Here is a 22,427-nt window from a genome sequence, read left to right on the forward strand (position 1 = left end):
CGTTTTCATCTTTTTATATTTTTTAATTTGTTTTCTTTGTAATAAAACTCCCAAATCACGAAGGATTTCTAACTGAGAACTGATTCCGATTTTTTACTTTTGATAGCTACATTTTGTTTGGTCTTAAAACTATGATGTTCAATCTTCCTTGTTGAAGATGCTCCTAGCTCAAAGTCGAGTAGGTATTTATGTTATTGGATGAAATTCAAATCTTCGTACTGCGAAAAGAGTTCGTAGTTAAATCTTTTGCGAATTTCCTTTCGTTCAGCACTTTGCGTCCAATGACTGGAAGTATGAGGCTTTTTCAAATAAAAGTAGCAGAGAGCTTACCTTTTTTTGTTTTTTCAAGAAGCCACAAATGTGAAGAATATAAAATTTCCTTTTGATATATCTGGTGACAGGTAAAAAGCGGTTAAGTCAGATATGGTTTTTTTGAAAATCCAAATAATATGGACGTCCTTAATAACATTGTCTGATGACTTATCTCCTTGGAGCCATCTGTATTTTTCGTTACTTGTTAAAATGAAGTTTTATCTAAAGACTTAAGTCAAGAAAGACAAAATGTTATTTATTTAAATAAATAATTTTATTTAACATATAGAAAAACTTGTAAAAATCGAATAAACTTTTTAAACTTTTAAGTTTATATCATCGATCCAAAGATCGACATCGCCTCTTTCGAAGTATCCAAATTTTTGTTAAACAAAAACTGGTGAAACTTTATAAAGGAGTGAACACAAATCTCGTTTCATTTTAGCAGGTGTTGGATAGACTTCTTCATTATTTTTTTTAGTGACAAGTGTTAGCGTAGAGTTTTTCAATCATTGGGCGCATTCATAAATCTTTTATTTATTTATTTATTTATTTATTTAAATCTATCAAGTACATCAAAACTTTCTTAGATTGATAAAATAATACATATATATACATAGATAACAAATTAAGTTCAATAACAGCTAAAATATAAAACTTATAATGAATTTAATATTGTGGCTTTACAAAACTCTCTATTAATGTTAAAGTCGATTAAATGAAAATTTTGATTAAAATAAAAACAAGAATTGGTTATGGGGTTATTCTGGCCATAGTTGGTGTAATGTCTAGGGATGCTGAAGAATTCATTTTCTCTAGGTCTAAGGCAGCGTTGAGGTGCATAAAAACCAAAAGAAGAAAGCACAGTTGAACAGTCAATATGACCAGATATGACATCATGAGCAAACATAGTTAAATAGTACGATCTCCTTTTATCGAGGGGCTTTAAACCAATAAGTTGACATCTCGTTTCATACGAAGGCAAATCTAGTGGCTACGTAGTCAAAATTTAACTAGCTTTGTGAATTCAAAATTGCACTACAAGTTACTCAATTCGTAACTATCATATTAGTGACAAATGCAAACATGTAGACTAAGAAACTTTTTTGATTTGATAACTAACTTATTGAAGACACAGTTTGAATGGTTTATGTATGTTATTTGTATTTAAATACTGAACGATTTATTTCATTTGGCAGTTTCAGAAAACATAAGGGCCTTGAAAGTTAGGCAAGTTTCTAGTATCTGATTGGCCAGCTGCCAAAAATTACCTTCCAATTAAGGCAACTTTAATGGAAAGTTGACTGGAAAGTTAGTCAAGAAAAATATCCCTAACTATCAAGTCAAGTCTACTTCTATCAAAATGACAGTTGATTATGTTTTTTCATTCAATTGAAAGCTGAACTTTATTTATTTTCTGCATAACTTCATTTAATGCTTTTTGTAAAAGGGTTCCTTGTCAATTTGGAAAAGAAATAACTAATATTTGTTTACAATACAAAATACAAATCGTAGTGGACTTGTAGCTTACCTGAGGAGTGTTTTGAAGACAGAAATTTTGTTGGTACTTTTGTACTATGAACTTAAGGTAGAGATTTGCGAAGTAAAGTTCTGAATTTGAAATTCATGACGTTTGAAAAACTAACTAGTTGCCTTGGTCAAAATGCACGTTCAAAGAATGAAGTTGACTGCAAATGAAGTCCCTTATGTTGGCTGAACCTGCCCAATGGGAGCAAATGGGACTGGGAACTTTGAATTTATTGACACAATCATGCACAATTGAAAATTTCTTAAAATAAATATGCGTCAGTCTGCAGAACTCAATACATTTTCGCTTATTAATTTTAGAAATTAGAGGTTTTTGCCGAGCAACTCTGACGTTAAAATCATTTTTCCGAAGAACGCGATAAACAGTTTCGGTTAAAACTGGGATTCCAATAAGTGTCGCCTTTCGGCCGCCAAGTTTGGTACACTTGTTTTGGGGTTTACGTTGACTTTTCTTAAAATTACTCGTTCGTCGTCCTCTTCCAGGTTTGTTTAGGATCCCGCCTTCATACCTATATTTGTTAAGTATTTCTTAGACTGTTGAGTATGTTTAGCCGACGGTTTCACCAATTTCACATAAAGATTTATTATTTAAATGTAGTTTTAAAATTAATGGTAGCAATTTCGGTTTCTTTTCGTTTTTCTGCCATTTTCACAAAAAATGAAGAAGTGAAAAAATTACTTCAGCGACGAAGAATGGATTTTCAATTACAAAAAAAAAAGACACAACGGTACATTTTTTTAATAAGTGACTTAAGAAGCCATTTTTGAAACATTTTTTTTTTTAAGAATTTTTATTTTGCAGATAATTGTAGCTAATTTAATCTATGTGCCAGATAAAGCGATTAAAATTAATTTCAAATTGTACAAAGACACATTTTGTATAGTATTGAATAATTTTCAATGGTTTTCATGTAAAACATTTACAATTGTTTGATGATTTTACAAGACAAGGAACTTTGTTGAGCAATTTTTTAGATTCCCTGTTTTTCACAAATTGGTGGCCTTTACCTGAGAGGAAAATTTTTCTTGAAGGTACAACAACTTCGATTTGAGTAAAGTAAATTCAAAATGTAATGTTCCGTTCATACATCGAGGTTGAAAGATTTATGAAATCAACTTCATATACAGTACAGGACAAAATAAAGTACGCAAATTTTGAATTTTCATGATTAGGTATGCTATTTTCGCATATATGTATGTGCGAAGCCAAAAAATGTGTGGGAAAATTTTTATTGAATTTTTCTACATTCTTCAACCGCTTTAAATACTCTACGCACTTCAATTTTGTTATAATTCCAACAATAACAACAATTCAATTGCCTCAAAAAGTACCTTATAAATTTGCCGTTATGTTGAAAAACATGTTGGCACAGTCATCAACATTGTGAAAAGAGCGTGGGTGAAATAAATCGAAATGCCGAAAATTGCAATTCAAGTTGGAAATCTTGTTTTAGACAAAAAAGGAATTTCTAATAGGGAAACTGCTAAAAAAATATTTAATTAGTTAAGCCTCTGTAAGAAAGATTCAAACAAAATGTTCAAATACTCGGTTCGATAAATGATAAACTTGGTCGCGGTAGAAAGAGAAAGAATATCTTATGATGATCGCAAAATTATAAGGGAGAAAAAAAATCCAATTATTCCGAGTCGTTTTATTCAAGAAAAGACTGGAGTAAATGTTTCACAAAAAACAATTCGAAGGTGGTTAAAATAAGCAGGCCTCAAAAATAGTTTTGCTCAACGACGCCCTTTAATTCGAAAAGCGAACAAAGTTAAACGATTAGAGTTTACAAAAAACACATCAGTAAGCCGATTTTGTTTTGGAAGAAGTTTATTTTGAGTGACGGGAGCAAATTTGATCTTTTTGACATAAGCAGAGCTCACGTGTTTGGTGTAAGCCCGGCGAAAAGCTTAACGACAAAAATGTTCAAAAAACAGTTAAGCATGGAGAAGGGAGAATTGTGGCCTGGGGGTGTTTCGCATGGTCAAGAACGGGAAAATTGGTGCGAATGGAGAAAACAATGACAGCAGGAGGAGTCGTTGCTGATGGTGGATCTGGAAGATGAATTCGTCTACCAACAAGACAACGACCCTAAGCGTACGGCTAGGAAAACACAGGATTTCTTCCGTTCTTCCAAGATCAAACGGCTCGATTGGCCGGCACAATCACCAGATTTGAATCCAATCGAGAATTTGTGGTCTATTTTGGACTCCAACCTCGAAAAGGGGGAAGTTACGAATCGCGACAACTTATTTGACACCATGCGTACATCCTAGGAAAATATAGATCCCCAACATTTAACAAATTTCGTGGAAAACATGCCAAGGCGTCTAAAAGCTGTTATCGAGGCTAAAGGAGAGCATACGAAGTACTTAATAAGTTCAATTCCAATCTTTTATTGATTGCGTACTTTATTAATTTTGTCCTATACAAAAAATGAAATTTTGATTGTTTAAAATATCTGTATCTGAGTGAAATCGGCTAAGATGATGTTGATAAATGTTAATCATAATTATCGAATTTGATCTACGTAAGGTGATAGTAAAATTGATACCAAAAAAGCTGTCACGCCAAAAATGTGATAGTCATTTTTAAACAAATATGTTGATTCCGAATACAGCGAAGGCAACAATGAATTTTGATAAATTGAATCTTAAATTGTTCAATCAAATTGAATTGAGTTGAATCATCTTACACAGACAGAATGGTCGCATTCACAAAGCTAGTGGCTACGTAGTCAAGGGATTCTGATTGGCTAAACCTAACTACAAAAGTAGTTGAAATTTCCCCTCCGACGTAGTGTAAAAAATTTGTCTACAAAGTTAGTGGAGAATGATTTTGACGTTTCACAATCAGCTGCTCGGTAAAGTAACACGAATTCAAAATGAAATAAATCGTTCAATATTTAAATACAAATATAAATCATTCAAATTGTGTCTTAAATGTGATTTTATTGAATTTAAAAACACAAAAGATAAGTTAAAGTTATCAAATCAAAAATGTTTCTTATTTTGTATAGTATTTGTCAATAATATGACAGTTCCAGATTGACTAGTTTTGTAGTGTAGCATTCACAAAGCTAGTTGAATTTTGACTACGTAGCCACTAGCTTTGTGAATGCGACCAATGAAAACTATGGTCAATTTGACTATAAAAAAATGATAGTCTACTATCACCTTAGACGATTCCACCCCTGGTAGACTGTTATGTGACGAGAAATAGTTAATGGGCCTTATCGGGAATCTCCCGGGGAATTTTATTTCCCACGGAAAGTTTCATTCCCAAGAAACATTTCGAGTTATCGTGAATTTCCCTCGGAATAAATTTTTCCCAGGGAAATAACTACCAACATCGAAAAAACAATTTTTTTTTCGGAACTCAATTTCGAATTGTGTGCAGTGTTATCATAGGATCTTAATTAAAAAAAATTTAATTGTTAGTTGAAATTCCCTAAAATTCCCTGTACAATAAAACAATATCCCAAACAAATTTCCCCTATTATGAATTTGTAAAATCTTTTAAAACATCAACTTTGTTTCTTTATTCATTAAGAATATTTGGAACCATCATTTTACGTTTCTTTATTCAGCAGAATATTCCGGATAAATCATTTTGCGGTTTTTCTTTATTCGTTCCGGAATATTTAAAATGCATTCTTTTTTTTCATGTCAAGGAAGAATTATATGGTACTTTTGTTTCCTCAAAATTGGCATAAAATAGCATAAAATTGTCCTCTTTGACTCTTGAAGAATAAAAAGTCCCTCCATCTAAAAACACTGTTTTGACAGTTACATTTCTTGTTGTTTGAAATAATTTTTGTTTTGGTTAGATCGAATTTTAAATCTTTAAAATGCATAGCATAGGATTTGTATTAATGGCGGTGGAGGAGGAAGAAACAAAAAAAAGTGAAATCAGGTCTATAAGACGCGAATTAAGGGATAATTCCAACCCCTTGGAGCTACCACAAGAACTGTGAGTAAAATTTTTGTAAATTTTGTAAAAAAAATATTACTTTTTTCCAATCGGATACGGATTTGATTGGTGGACCAAGGCTATTGAGCTCAGTCTCCGTTTTCTTCCAAAACTTTGCCAAATCTTCTTTTTCTCTGTAGGTGGTAAATCCAGTCGCTATATCCGTATTCTTTTCGATAAAACTAACCAGAAGTTCTAATTGGTTTTGATTTGTTGAGTTCGTCCTATAATAAAATTAAAAAATTGTTTTTATTTATCAAAAAAGTTTCAAATGCACTTACATTGCTCCGTCTCGCCTTAATTTCTCCGCCAAAATAAATGCGGAAAAATTCCAGAGAAATCACATCAAATTTCCCATGCAAATATTGTTCACGATAGCAATAAATTCCGAGGGGAATTTCGAACATCATTCACGATACGAATTTTTCGAACGTGGGAAATATTTCCCGGGAAATCTCGTTCGCGATAGGGCCCAATAAGTTTTGATTTATTTAATAATTTTTCAGAAATTAATTTGTTCGATGTGATTTCTTGAATTTTTATTAAGAATTGAGTATTGGGTAAAAATTCATTGTTTCATTTTTTTTTGCTTTTTTAGAAAGTATTTATTTTTTCCAAAAATATGGACACTCACATTTTATTTAAAAATATCATTTAAGAATGATTTCTGACTAAGGGAAAAGTTTACTTTTTCTTGACCTAATACACACGCTTTACTTATACTTAAGCTAACTTACTCGTAACCCAAAAATTAGGTTTATCGCAATGTCTTGCCCCAATCAAATCACAAAGTTATGCCCTTAAAGCGAATCGAACGTTATACTAAAAGCGAATGTTTTTAAACTAACTCATTTCGTGAATACCATTTTAATATTCACTTCAAAAGCCAACTTTTTTGAAAACAGAGACGTTAACCCATTTTAACTTCGAAATTCACTCATCTTATTTTTACTTTATATTGGATTTTTCAAACGCTCGCTTTAAGTCGTTCGATTCGCTTCTCGTAATAAGGGTATAAAGTTTATAAAAAACAAAACTTTAATGGCTGATGAGAAAAAAAGTGGCTACCTTTTTATTTTAAACTTAAAAATAGGACCATGTAGAATTAGCTATTTGTGACTTACATGTAGAGCGAAAATCATGAAATTAAAATGACGGTGTTTAGAATATGCAAATACTTTTATTTATGTTTTTCTTTTCCATTTTTAATCTGTACCTTTTTCCATTATAAACGCCATAGAATTACTATTTTGTTTTTATTTAATAATTTAACGTTATTTTTTTAACTGGAATGTTCTTGGCCTTATTATTTTGTCTTTTTGTTTATTTTATATTCTGTTTGTTATGTTACAATAATAATAATAAATAATGGAATAATAATATGTCTTTAATAGGGTCACAAGTGCAATCAACAAAAATATAAATAAAACAACTAAATAACATAACAAAAGAAAAAAAAAAATAACTAAACGTGGTGCACTCTTTTTTCAATAATAAAAAATTATTTTAATCACTTAAAACAGAAAACTACACATCGTCTGCGTGTATACATGTATCACTTTGTCTTTTACAATTTTTAGAGATAACTTAATTAATGTGTAATAACTTATAAAACAAAAACAAAAATAATAATAATATGTTATAATAAATATCTATAAAGAAATAATAATTGTTCACGATGGTCATCAATAAAGTTTTTTTTTTTTTGGAGACTTAAAAACTATAACAAAAATTTAAATTCTTGTTTTTTATAAATTGAGATTAACACAATAGGACAATGTTTCCACTTTCATTGCCTGCGAGGAAGGTTCGGTTTAAGGGTAAAACGGCAAGGCTTGTAAGAACACCTCGCAGTGTTTCTGAACGAAGTTTCGTCACCGAACATGATGCGTCTCGATTTCCAATGTCAGAGTAGATACCAATGCGATTGGCGGTGGTGGCAAAAACTAATTCAGAGCCAATAGGCTGAAGGCAGTGGGCTGGTTCTGGTGGGGGTCTAAGGGAAGAAATACGAGACGTTAATAAGATAAACATTTCTAAGTTATTTCCTATACTCACTTAAGTTGATATTGAAGACTGCTGTCATTTACATTCCACACTGAAATACTATGATCCAAAGCCGAACTAATTAGTTGATTATCATTCGAAGCAGCCAACTGCAACATATCACACTCCATGGGGCGCCACGAAGATAACAGAATTCCAGTTCTGGCATCTAGAATCGAAATACCTCCCGAAGAAAGTCCAGCTGCTATCCAATTGCCAGATGGCGATGCGGCCAGGCATCGAACTGTGCTGCTCAGATTCGAGCTGAGACGCCATTCATTGACATACTGCATAGTTCGGGAGTCGATGATTTTTACCGACGACTCAGCCGTTCCGGCAATGATCAACGGACTGGGCGAGGGAAAACATCGCACTACCGTCACTGGGTTGTGTCTGGGGGAGTCTAGGATCCCAAGAGGGCGTCCGATAAAGGGATCCCACATATGCACACCCGAATCACAGGAAACAACAAATCTAGCCGATTCCAAGAAGGCCAACGAATGCACCGATTTCTTATGGCTGTTGTATGTGAATTGACAAGAGGACACTTTCTTACCGTCACCCTCACTGCGCAACGACCACAGTTTGACGGTTTTATCTTTGGACGCCGACATAAAACTATTCTCATTGTCTAGAGCCACAATAGCTCGAACAGAATTGGTATGTCCAGCAAAAGTCTGCAGCTTTATCTGCTTTAAACTCATATGTGAATCTTTGTCAGGACGGCTTATCTCATGGCGCCAATAGGCCAACCAGTTTCCCCGCAAATAACGCGTCTTTCCGATCTGATCGAACTTATAAGCCACCATATCGAGCACTTCCATGGGTCCCATTTCTTGTTTGGTGCTTGTGGGTACCACTTCAATCCTATTTCCTATCATTGTAGTGCCAAAGCTATTCGCCGGCAGCTGTTGCTGATCCTCTACCGAGCCTCTCCTTGACGATTCCGGTGTGTAGGGTAAGCTTCCGTCATCCGGCGCCGCCGAATGGTCAGGTTGCTCGAATTCGTGACAAAGTGTTAGAATGAATTCAAGATTGACCACAGTTTTAGTCATTATCGATTCGCCAAGGAAACGCAAAAATGCCAGGTACGAACAGTGAGCCAAACTCGGACTGAAGACATCACGAATTTCTTCGTTCTCTTTTTGATGATCCTGAAAATCGCCAGCGTCTTCGTTGCCACCGACCATGTAGTTTGGAGGTGATATGCCAAGATCATCGGAACTGTCGCGGAAGTTCTCCCCGATTCCGTAGGCTTTATCGAAGATAAGGAAGAACTTGCGAAGGGCTGGTATGCAGAGGTGTTCCTTGGACATATCAGGACCAATGCGAACAGATAGCACATAAATAGCATCGAGGAGTTTGCGGGCAAGTACACTGCGTCCAAGGAAACCACTCGGCATTAGACATCGAGTGGAGCCAAGGAGAATTATGCTTGGGATTATAATTGTGTCTAGAATTACATCCTAAAAAGAAGGTTAATTTATTATCAAATATGGGAACTCACTTAACAAAATATACCTTTAATCTTTCCATAATGGTGCTTTCAATCAAACACGGGATTAGATATTTCAGCAATTGCAGGGAGCTTATCAGTGCACCTTCCAAGCTGGGCGTGATTCTCTTCTGGCAGAGGGCAACCAGCTCTCCAATGTGTGGGAAGTATTGCAGCAAAATAAATTCTTCACCAAAGAGGGCTGAAATGGAAACACAAATTATAAGGAATCCTTCTCGTTTCTTCATGATTCTATACAAACCTGTTACAGCAGTCAAGCACTCGAGAACCCGTTCAGCATTTCTGTCTCCGACAACTTTAGCATCGGCTGTTGAGAAATAATTCAGATTACTGCACTCCTCGACATCATAGTTCTCCGGCAGGAGGTTCTCCTGACCCACATAGCACAGTGACAACATCTTCAACAAGTTCTTTGTCAGATAACGAGCCGTTAGAACAGGGCCCAATCGATGCGATAACCAAATCAAACTCTCCGAACTCATTTCCGATATGCGATTATTTTGCAACGACTTGGCTTCAGAAAGTTTTGAGATCACTGAAGCCTGTAACGAGTCATTTGGTTCACTCTTGTTGTTGCTCTTTGGTTGCTGCTGCTGTTGTTGAGCTTCATCGATCAAATCGAACGAGTCAACACTTTTCTTGCTTCCAATCACACAATCGATGGTATTCAGCTGATAGGTTCTCCTTAATGAACTGGGAATAGCAATGGTGGGCGACTTGGGACCCATGAGGCAAGAATCACCCATTTTTGATGGACTATCTGTTTGACTATTTATCGAAATCTTGTCATCGTCAAATGAGTTATTTGATAAGCGCTGACCATAGAAAATTTCATTGATGGCAATTTTTTCAGGCGTATAAATTCGGGTGTCTTCAGTGGCTTCCTCGGCGTTCAGAGGTCGAGTATCAAATGAATCCACTGACTTATTTTCCGGGTCCACCACATTGCTAGACTTATCCGAGTTGTCGTCGTCGAAACTGAAGACGTCTTCGATTTCTTGTTTAGTGGAAGCATCAAACGAGAGTGTTGCATCGGCTTCAGGAGAAATCAGCGTCAGAGAGTTCTCCGACTCATCATTGCAACAGAATTTAAAGTTCTTTCCACATCGATTCGTACGCAAATTGGAATTGCTGTGGTAGTGAAAACCAGAGCTATCCTCGGGCTCCTTATACCCACCGACGGCTTCAATCAGAGGTGCAATAAAATTGTCTAAGAAGCACTTTAGTCCGAATCTTACAATCAACCGCAAGAGAAAGCTGTGATGGTAGAGTTTGACTGATTTGCGACTTTTGAACGAGGAGCTTGTAGTGAAACGAATAGAGTTTATGCTTGCGTCCATAGGTTTTCGGGTGCCAAGTGCTCCTCGGTCGAACGATTCAGTGTCGTAGAGCTTCATAATGGGATCGAGTAAATACTTTTGCGTCTCTCTTATGCCCACCGCTGTTGCTACCAAATCGAATAAGTACCAGGCTGTCAGAATAGACGTCTCGTCATTCCGCAGCAAATCAATAATGTGTGGCAGAAGCAGCTCCACCGATCCGAATTGCTCATAGGCTACTGGCTCGAGAAGTTTCTCTATTTGGACACAGCACGCTTTGACCTTACATTCGGCGATTTTTCGAGTGAAAAGCACCCGTTTACGATCGATCTCTGTGTAGCGGGAGCAATCCTTTCCATCGCAATTGAAGTGTGTGCATAAATCGAGAAGCGTCGAATCGAACTCAAAGTTATGCAGAGTCCGCAACAGGGTGTAAATTGGGAAGTAGGTGTTCGGAAAAGGTATAAGACTATGCGCGAAAATAGGCTCAAGGAGCTGATGAGCAGTTGGAGGGGGCAGACCCTGATCTGTGACTATTCCCGCAGAATTGAGATTCAACAGTAACTGCACAACATAGCGCAGGCATTTGGGAATCTCTGTAGCATTTGATGTGGCCACCAATCGACATGCCTTGAGTCTATCTTCAAAGCTCGAATTCAAACCGATTAGAGGTCGCAGTTTATTCAACACAAACAACTCGACAATGAGACAACCAATGACTTGCAGATCTTTTTCGCGTTTCTCAAACAGAATTTGCTTCAGATTCCGTCTCGACCCAGTCTGGGGTACAATAAAACTCTTTGCTTTCGTCGTCCGACTATCCATCGACTTGGTTTGAGTTGTTTCAATTGGGCAGAAATTATCAGCAAACAGTTGATTTGTAAATGAGTTCTCCGACTCTTCAAAGAGCAAATCATTGTGTGCCATTTTTTCGGTTCGATTCTGAGTTGCCCTTTGGCCGAGGAAAGTTTTGGCGAAAAACATTTCCATGGTTTCCAAACTCTGCAAAAACGCATAGGGCTTGTAGTCTTTTGGTAAATCTATAATCTTTGGAGGTGGATAGAAATTTGACGACGCCGATTCAATTAATTGACTGTTGTTGTCTTCGATAATTGTATTTGTTTGTCGTGTGTTCTTCGGACTTAGCCTACCAAATCTCTGTGGAGTCGTCTGCAACATGGGAGAATCAACTTCTCTGGAGGGTGATTTGACATCTGGGGATGAAACATCATCTTGACTTTTGACAAGTCGACGATTGAGATCAGTTAGCCTTGGGGGGATTTTACTTAACCAAGGCGAAGGAAAACGTTTCGGTGGATGGGGTTGTGTGAAGAGTTGTACAATTCCTCGCTGGCATAGATTCTTATGATTATCAACCATACTGAGGCAGACATTCTTTGATTTTACAGCAGCTTTTCCAGTCAATTTGTATCTGAAATTATGTTTTAGTTAAATAAGGAAAGAAAAGAAAACAATGTACAAAGGTCAGATCATTCAGAACGTTAAGTATGAACCCTATCACTGATAACATTTTTCAAATTAAATCAACTTCCTCAAAAGCACACCCTGTAGTGGTCTAATGAAGTGAGAAGCTTTTGATCTCTTCTTAAGCTCTCATCTGGCTTATCAGCATCATCAAATAAAATCGAGAAAAACATAAACACAAGTAATTAGCTTCATGAATGCAAATGCAACGTTTCGCAATTAATTTATTATCTTAATTATTTGAAATACTATTTTAACAGGTGCTCTTTGTTTTGTCTTAACTTGAATAACTGATTAAATGTACGTTTTTTTCTAAAAAAATGTGATAAAGAAAAATGCTATCAGTGGGAAAAATACTCGCAGTTCAATGATTTTAGTTGTCTGAGAATTGTTTCTTTCTACAACCCTATTATTTTTCAAGAACCACAAACTCAATCAATGATTCATACTAAGAAACATTCGTAGGTAGAATAATGAACATGTGGGCGTATATTAAGTTCTTATCAACAATTTTTTCAATTTTTCTACTTTAGTTGAAGTGTTTTAAAATATAATCAGAATCAAAAACTCACCCAAAGTTCAAGTCGATCCACAACTGTAACCTCTCGCTTACATGTTGACTCTCGAGTGCTTCTCGGTGTTTTGCTATAAAATCCTCTGGACATGATGCCCACATTGGCAATTCAAGATCTGGCAGATCTTCATGTATACTCTTGAAGACCATCGGATCTGAATAGAATTCTGGTATACACTCATCGGGTGTCCATTCTTGCAGGCGCAAAATTGATACCGGATATTCAGCAGGCACCCAAATGGGTCGAACATGATGACAAAGTATATGCTGGGGTGTTCTCCTGGCCATGTAGACAAAGTAAGTAATTTCCGAGAGGAAATCTGACACATGATGGGGAACATCATGACTTGAGGTTGCTCCGTGTGATCTAAACATCAAATCCAAATGAATATCTCCCTTATTGAGGCGATATTTACTTTTTGATAAATCCCTCCAATTCGCTCCATTGCGATGGGCGAAATCTGTCACCCACGGCATAATGTGATGATATTCGGGATTCGAGACACTTCGACCTGCTGCATTATTCAATATTGTCAGATAGTCAAAGTTAGACAATTGACCATTACACCACATTTCACAATATTCCCGCAGCGTGAATTGTTCCAAGTCATAGGCAAATTTTAAGTCGAGTTTGGTACTCGAAGAATACTCATCATCATCGTCGTCATCGGCAGGATTGTCGGTCAATGGTGAAGCATCATCCAAGTCCTGTTGAATGATATTCGATTCAATTCTGGGAAGTATTTGCAACCATAGATTATCTTCCACCAGAATATCATGCAATCTCAAATCTCCAAGAAACAATCCCAATTTGGAGAGATACTTTGTTAGCTGAAGCAACTGATAGATGATGAATAGGGACTTGTTGTTGGATTTACTCAATATTGCCGGACTGTATGTTATGCAATCGTAGAGAGATGTCTCGATAGCCGTTGGATAGAATATGACAGCAATGTGTAGATTTGTTTCGATAGCGGCAAGCGCTGGAAGTACATTGGGATGGCAATCACCATTGCTAGGCAGAACACAGAGACTCGTCTCAATGTGGGCATGGGAATTACAATGTATTACTGAGCAATTGAAAATACGTTGGATTAGTTCTCGTAGAATTATGTCGTAGGGAATGAAGGAATGATCTAGGTTGTTTCTTCCTCCTCCACTACTGCCGCTGCCACCGCCAGTGCTTTGGTTGATTGGCTTTGAAAATTTCAAATGTGAAGCAGGATATTTTTTGTATGCACTTTCCCAGAGATTTTTGAAATTTGTATTTGTAACATAGCTTAGAGCCTGAAAGAAGACAAATTAATTGTTTAGGTTTCAAGATAGAGTCTAAGAGGCCTAAAGCTAACTTAAAATCATAATATTGAATTCCGTCATTGCAAATAGCCTTGATAAGAGAAACAAAACTATTGCTATTAGATTTGATTAAAATAGTACATATCTTTGTACTTCAATATTGTGAAATAGAACAAGTACAAACACATCACAACAACAAAACAATGATCAAATGTAATGCACAATGAGCTGCATACACAACTGAGAAGATTGCGATAAGAAATTCATTGAAGAATAGCTTGAATTTGATTGGTCATAGCTTGAATGATTTTGTTTGATAAGAAAACTTAAAGAGTAATTTCTCGAAGGCAAACAAAAACGTAACCGTTTGAGAAGAGTTTCTAAAAATGAATCAAATTTATTAACAACAACAAAAAACTATTTGAGATAAAGAACACATTACTAAGTCATTAACAGAATATTTAAATTTGAGAAGATAAGACAGTAGTGAGTTCAAAATAATTAAAGATTATAGCTTTAGACTTTAGGATTTTTAAGAATATACCTTCAGTTTGTTCTTTAAATAGTGAACACAATTGGAACAAAAAAATGTCTATTGATTCCTTGAATGTATATCAAGTTTGAAGCAACATTTTTACATAAGGCTACGACATAAATTCATCAAGGTCTCAATTCACCTAATGGGATTTTTTTAAAGTCTGCAATTTGTTCCAAAGCTGATTATTTTTTACTAAGTTTTTATGCTAAGACATGAACTAAATCCCAAGCATCTAACTCTCAGTAGACAACATTTAAAAGTGGGGCTTCATAATTAGAGAATTTATTCAGTTGGAACTTAGCTTGTTTTTAAAAAATAAAATCTTATAACGTAAAATCCAGACCGTAAAAAATAAGTTCATTTTAATTTTTTCGGACTTGAAGAGCTCGAAGGAAATAGCAAGCTACGAGATTTCCAGATGATAAAAAAATCTTTAACTTGTAGGGGAGATGCACCAGATGAGGATGATGGCCTACAAATTCCTATTTAAAGCATGTACTGAAATTCGTCCTTGGCAATTTTTAGTTTGAAATTGTTAAGGCGACGAGAAGAGGGCCGTTTGTCAGTAGGTGATAAACTACGGCATGTTTGAAGGGAAAGTGAAAATTTGAAGGTTTCATAAGGGAAGAAAATTCTTGCAAGATTGAATTATATTTTTCTTGTATTTAAAAAAACCGTGGACTTATTATGTTTTCTTTTCAAGGTGTTCCCTTAACCCTTGTGATTGTGAGTGGGTCAATGGGTCTACGGTTTTTATATCAATAAAAAAGCCAGTGAGGTTTCAATTTTATCAATCAACACGAAGTTAACAAAAAACCGTCGAAACTACGAACTAAAAAAAAAAAACAAAAGTAAATTTGACGACAAATATTTCCACTAAATACTCATTATGGAAAGCAACAAAGCGTCTAAAAAGATTCTCTTTTTTTATCTATCTGAATATGATTTTTACAATAGTATCTGCGAAGCCGAGGCAGATATATTATAAATCTAAGCAAATAAAAGTAAGCAAAGTTTACGATTTTATATACAATGCAATTTCAAAGTTCCAATTAAAAAAAATAAGTATCGATTATAATAAAATGTTAATCTGTACAGTTAATGCAATATTGAGCAGGTTCAGGCGACTTGAAAGTAAGGCAAGTTTCTAGTATCTGATTGGCCAGCTGCCAAAAAATTGCCTTCCAATTAAGGCAGCTTTATTGGAAAGTTGACTAAAAAATAAGTCAAGAAAAATCTCCCTAACTATTAAGTCAAGTGAACTTATGTCACATTGACAATTGATGAAATTTTTTAATTCAACTGAAAGCTGAACTTTATTACTCCATGCATTATTTATTCCCTGCCCAATTTTATTTAATCTTTTGCGTAAAAGTGTTCCTTGTCAAATTGGGAGATAAATAAGTAATATTTCTCTACAGTACAAAATACAAATCGTGATGGATTTGTAGCTTGCCTGAGAATGTTTTGTAGACAATGTTTTTGATAGTTTTTGTAAAACGAACTGAAGATAGGGGTTAGTTAAGTAAATTTCCAAATTTGAAGATTATGACAGTTGAAAAACTAACTAGTTGCCTTGGTCAAAATGTACGTTGACAGAATGCAGTTGACTGCAAATGAAGTCCCTAATGTTATCTGAACCTGCAAAATTTATCTTGGTAGTCCGTAGATTATATTTGGTACGGTGTGTTGAAGTTTACGTATAATTTGTTTTATAGCTGCATTTTGGAGTTTTTGAATTTTGATAATGTGAGTTTTGTCTGCACTACCCCAAGCAAGTATACCATATCGTAACCTAGATTAAATCAAGGAGTAATACACTTGTTTTTAAACATCGTGGTTAGTGTGGTATTTTAGATGAGATAGTGCAAACATCGCATTCTTTAGGTCCGTTCTCAATATGTCTATGCGTTTACCCTATAAAAAGTGACTTCCTATTAGTACTCTAAAATACTTGTAGTTGCATACTAATTCGATGCATTATTTTTGCGTTTTAGGGCATTCATCATTCTGTAAATAAATCTTTTTGTTTGTCGGTTTTAACTGTGGACTTCTGATATGCATCATTTTTGTTTTTGATGCATTCATTACCAAGCCGTCGTGTTGTGACACCTTCTAACTGCTATGTTGAATTCTTCTTGAATTATCTTTGTCGCCGTATCAAGAGAACTATGGCGAACAACAATAGCCGTATCATCAGCAAAAGCAATGAGAATACTCTGTTTGAAGAGTCGTAGCAATTCGTTAGTGTATAAGACAAACAATTTTGGACCCAGTTTAGATCCCTGCGGAACTCCATATCTCATCAATTTTCTCTTACTCACAGCATCTTTGAACACAAAATGTTCTGTCTGTTTTGCAGATGCCACAAATTCCAATTCTTCTTAGAGCTTTAATAGGATTTGAGTGATTTAAGGAGTCAAAGGCCTTACTGAAGTAAGAGATGTCTCTTATCTAGACACAAAACCCGTCAATAGAAATTCAAGATGGAAAATAAAAAAATCGGTAATAAACAAAAAAGCTGATCATTTTGCTGTGAATATCTAGCAAATGTCTTTAAACCATTCCCAGCCAATACGGATACAAAATTCTTAGAGTGAAACATATCTTAAAAATATCACCAGTGCCTGCAATAGCCTTTAAAACACTGCAATTTTAATTAAACACATATATTACACTTACCAAATCACTGACAAATTGCAGAAGTCATTGTAATGCATAAACAAGTTATACCACCAACACAATTAACATCGTAGGGACCAATATCGCTTGCATCAATCAAATCATGGTAAAATTTTGGAAAAACTGCTACATAAAAGACTCAGCAAAATATCAGAAGAAGACTCATTTAAAAATAAAAGCTACACAGCAGGGCAAGTACATGGAATTGCCTGGCTATATTCTTAAATGATGCTCAAGCCTATGGTAAGGTTTAGCACTTGGGATTTGAGTAGATAGATAGATAATTCGATTTATTAACATTCGTTTATATACATACATATGTACATTGCTTACAAAAATAATTTAGTAAAATCATTAAGGCTTGGCTATGCCGTCTGCCGATGGACTACTGTTTGAAAATTAACTGGGAACTGAAAATTGCCGATATGAGCACCTGTTTGTTCTCGTTATGAAAGTAGTTACGTTCGCATAAATTGTGATTTAGATGGTTCTACGCAGATCTATGCAACGAGGATGCAGCTTCATTAATATCGTCGGCTATCAGTTTTTCATCTAAATTTGCAATAAGATTCCGGAGGTCGTCATCGCAGTAATTACCATCTATCGAAATCTAGCTTCTTATACCACAGATTTTTCTTCTCAATTGTTTTCAATGCCAGAATTTTTGGGAGTCTTTCATCTGGCATATTAAACACTTTTTTGGTATAATCAACATGACATTTAATAGTTCTGATGAAAAGCGGTGATAATCCTGTCTCAATTGAGATCATATAGTTTGGGGTCTTTTTCGGTAAACGAATGAACCTCTGAAGTTTTTTCACTGTTTCAAACGTCTACCCTCCCCATACCTGTGCTGCATACATCATAATAGATTGACTCTTTTGAGAAGCATTTCTTCCGTTTTGCGGATATTGCACTTTTAGATTTAATCATCATTTTTTTAAGGTGTGTTTCCATATTAAGATTGCTTAATAGGCTTTAACAATCTCGATTGGTTCTCTGTCATAGTACCATTTCGGAATATCATCACCTTGGATTTGCTCAAATTGACTTTCAGATTCCATAACCGGCATTTTAGATTCGAGTATAAATCGAATAAGGACCTTCCCGGCGCACTACGAAATATTGAAATCTTTTGAAATTACTATACGACCACAAAAAATTTGAACTAAGGAAAATAGAGTTGTATCTTTTATATAGAAGGGATATTTCAGTAGATATCAACGCCATCATTGCTATGATACTACAATATTGATGCCAGATATTTCTGTTGTAAAGGCTACACAGAAATTGCGAAATGCAGTCGATAAAGTGTTTCGACACTAAAATGGCGTATCTAACTAAATGAAACCAAAATGACGCATATAAGTTTTACACCAAAAATATAAATAATGTTTCAATTTCTATAAATAGTACCTTCCTCCAAAAACCTTACAATAATTTTGGGTTTTAAAATAAAATTTTAAAAAAGAAGAGTTTACAGCCGAATTTTCTGGTCAATAGGAAAGAACTCCGACATAATTCAGAATCGAACTATTGTTATACAAGCAACTACTAGACCCGTTTGAACTTATGGCATCGAACTATGGAGGTCTATAAAATTAAAAAATTAAAAAAAGCCCTTCGTGGTATATATGTACATTAGAAAAAGCGATCTACGTCGTATCTTTGAAATTGAAACGGTTATTGAAGTGGGTAAGAAACAAACTGTACCAAAAAATCAGCCACTAGAAACTCCGAGACAATTTTCGGAGATAAAGAAGAGGAGATGGTCTAAAAGCTATGGGAAAGTAATTCTACTATTAACTTCTTCCAAATTTATTGAGTAATTATAAATTAAGGAATAGAAATAATTTGTCGATTTTTCATAGATTAGTTGTTACTGTTACTTACTGGTGATTTTAGTGCGGTAAGAGAGTCCCACTATTGGGTAGATTTAAATGAAACGAGTCCCAATTTTTTGGAGAATAAGTTCGTACGGTCACACTTTTTAACGTGCATATCGGTCTAAATTATGAATACGATTCTTTAAAAAAAATTACATTACATTACATTACATTACACACTACTCAGCACATAAATGTACAGGGTAGAGAACACAGCACCTTGAGCGACTAGACTTTGTAAGGTGATAACAACACAAGACATTAATACAAGACAGAAGGACAGAAGAGAAAGAAGAACAGATAGAAAGAACATATGACAACAGCACGCGGTATGTTTCGAGACTTTCCCCATCTGTCTACTAACCACGCTCACGCTCCCTGATGCTTGATTTTGGTGATCGATGGGAGACGAAGCTTTCTCAGTGACAAGGACGTTGCCTATTTTAAAAAAAATTAATTTAAAACCACTCCAAGATATTTGGGGGTGCCTTGTAAATAATATTTGAATAAATACAAATCACAAAATATAAAAAATAAACATTCTCTTTTCTTTATATAACTCATTGATTTTAGTACATTTTTACAATTTTTGTAGACTCCAGAATTTCGATAAAAATAAAATTGTTTAAATTTAAGAAATATCGCCTTTTAGGGAAAAATCACAAAACAGACTTTGGTATCGTTAAATAAAATTTCAAAAAGCTAGTTTGGTAGCAAATCAAAAAGGTGTCAATATCAATATGAAAAAAAAACTACATCTATTTATAATTTGAAACAGTCCAACCTAATACTCGTCCTTCTAGGAATGTCCATCAGTTAGAGATTCGTTCCTTACCCGTACTACGACAAAGTGGAATGACTTAACAGGTTCCATCTTTCCCTGATTACAATGTTCAAGAACTACATATTCGGAAAAAAATCTTTCTAGTCCTTCCTTATTTTTTCTTAAGCTCACTCTGTATCTCTGGCATATAAAGAGTGTTTTTTAGACCTGTGATCTTCAATATGGTAATAACATTAGGCGCATTCACAAAGCTAGTGACTACGTAGTCAAAATTCAACTAGCTTTGTGAATGCAAAATTGCACTACAAAGCTAGGCAATCCGGAACTGTCATATTAATGACAAATACAAATATGTATATAAAACAAGTAACATTTGTGTTTTCAAAACTTTTATTGTTTATTTTTCTTTTTTAATTCAATAATACCAAATAGAAGATATAATATGATTGTTTATATTTGTATTTAAATGTCGAAAGATTCATTAAATTTTGAATTCTTGTGTCCTTACCGAGCAGCTGGTTGTGAAACGTCAAAACCAGTGTGCCTAACTTTATACCCGAATTTTGTACACTACGTCGGAGGGAAAATTTCAGCTACTTTTGTAGTCAAATTTAGCCAATCAGAATCCCTTGGCTACGTAACGTAGCCACTAGCTTTGTGAATGCGACCAATACGACCATTTTCGCAGTTGATATTTTTGACAGCTGTCACTTGATTTATGCTTAATTCGGTTTGGTTTGCCATTTTTTGTGGGGTTTTTCGTAAATCTGAGGTAGATCTTCAGATTTGATCTTCAATCAAAAATAAATCAATTCATTTTGTCCCATGCAATGCAAAAACAGGAAATTCGTGTTTTGACAGATTTTGATCAATAATATTTTTATTTATTTTACCCCTGGAAAAATCCCATTACTTATAAACTATTTTGTATGTTTATTTTATTATGATCATAAACTATTCCTCAACGACATTTAGCAAATTTAAGATTTCATCAAGTCAATTACTCGTAGATCTCTCTTTTTAATTTGAGAACCCAGTCGATTAATAATACCAGAACATGTATTTCTGTTTTGATTTGATCTTTGACCCATTAACAATCAATTAAGTCTTCTCGGAACTATTAATTTATAAAGTGTTTCTATAGTTTTGTCTAGTTCAAGTTCAAAAAGAAAGTTAAGTTGATATAGCAACAAATATGTACGGATTTCCAAACAATAGACATTTTTTATTAAATAATGGATATAATTTTATTTCTCATATATTTCAATGAGATAAACAACAAAACAAACAATAGAATTTCATTGCATAATTTTATTAAAAAAAATAGCTAAGGTGTCTTTTCTATAGTATTTATACATTCATATGTATGTATGTAGCTAGTTATAAAATTTCAAGTTCAAGCTTACCTGAGAGTATGTCATTGGTAGGTCTCCCAAATCGTCCCCTGCACTAGCATCACGATACCTAGGCAATGGAAATACTTTATGGTTTTGTTTGCGATAAATTTGCACATGAACTTTTGTCCAAGGATGTTCTAGTTTAGTTGGATGTATTCGTCTATCGAGGCCCGGAAAGATGGGAAAATCTGTAAGTTTCTTTTTTTGTTCGAGACATTGGAGCCATCCCTTATCAACAATAACTACAAAACGATCTGGCAATGAAGTTTCACGTACATGTTGGGATGCGATACCCAACTCGACCCAAATTGAATCCATTCCCTTTGTTTTATTTCTATTATTCTTTTTATTTGATTTTGTTTTTTGTCAAACACAAAATTCACTGATTACTCTTTTTTCTGCATAATTATCAAATCAAAAGCCCAAATGGACAACAAGGTTATAAAGATCTTTTTTTCGTGTTTGTATTTTTCTTTGTTATTTTATTAAGCCTTCGTCATGGTTAAATGAATTTTGTTTTGTGGAAAATGGATTTTCTCTTTTTATTTCTATCTTAAATGAACACAAACATTGAAATTGAATGAAACACTGTAGAAGGTAATATTGAGTGGTTTTATTATTGAGCTGGTATTTTGGAGGAGTTTGTTTGATTTTGATAAATTGTTAAATCTTTTGCACGAGAGTTGTGTGTACCCATTTGTTTAGAAGTTGTTATAAAAATACGGAACAGAGAAAGAAAAAAACTGACGAGAAGTGATTTTATTTGAGACAGCTGTTTTTGATTTTGGCACATAGAATTGGCGGCTGTCATGAGTAATGACAGTTGGTTAAGGGTGAGTGAGCAGAACATGTAAAATGAACGTGTGCGGTGAAGCAATTGAATGTTTTTTTAAAATCGTATAGGGTAATGCGCCAGTTATAGCTATCATTGGTTTTATCATAAACATAGCGATCATTAGTTTTCATCATATAGCTATCATTGATTTTCATTATTGAAAACAATAAAAAATTCTTTCGTTGAAAAAAAAAATGGCTCAACTTTCCATTACCGCAGCACGAATTTCGACTCGA

The 22,427-nt window shown here is 34.6% G+C and overlaps 1 protein-coding gene across 1 annotated transcript; it reads right to left on the bottom strand.

Moving 5' to 3' along the window:
* Positions 1 to 6,993: 6,993 nt before the first annotated feature.
* LOC129949382 (WD repeat-containing protein 81) lies at positions 6,994 to 22,091 on the bottom strand. The gene is made up of 6 exons (XM_056060811.1): positions 21,366 to 22,091; positions 12,772 to 14,060; positions 9,637 to 12,146; positions 9,401 to 9,576; positions 7,892 to 9,345; positions 6,994 to 7,829 (listed from the first exon to the last, which is right to left on the bottom strand). The coding sequence occupies exons 1-6, from the start codon at positions 21,672 to 21,674 to the stop codon at positions 7,595 to 7,597; spliced, it is 5,973 nt and encodes a 1,990-aa protein (XP_055916786.1). The 5' UTR covers positions 21,675 to 22,091; the 3' UTR covers positions 6,994 to 7,594.
* Between the last annotated feature and the right edge of the window lie 336 nt (positions 22,092 to 22,427).

The sequence above is a fragment of the Eupeodes corollae genome, chromosome 3, assembly GCF_945859685.1.
Source record: "Eupeodes corollae chromosome 3, idEupCoro1.1, whole genome shotgun sequence".
Classification (NCBI taxonomy): Eukaryota; Metazoa; Arthropoda; class Insecta; order Diptera; family Syrphidae; genus Eupeodes; species Eupeodes corollae.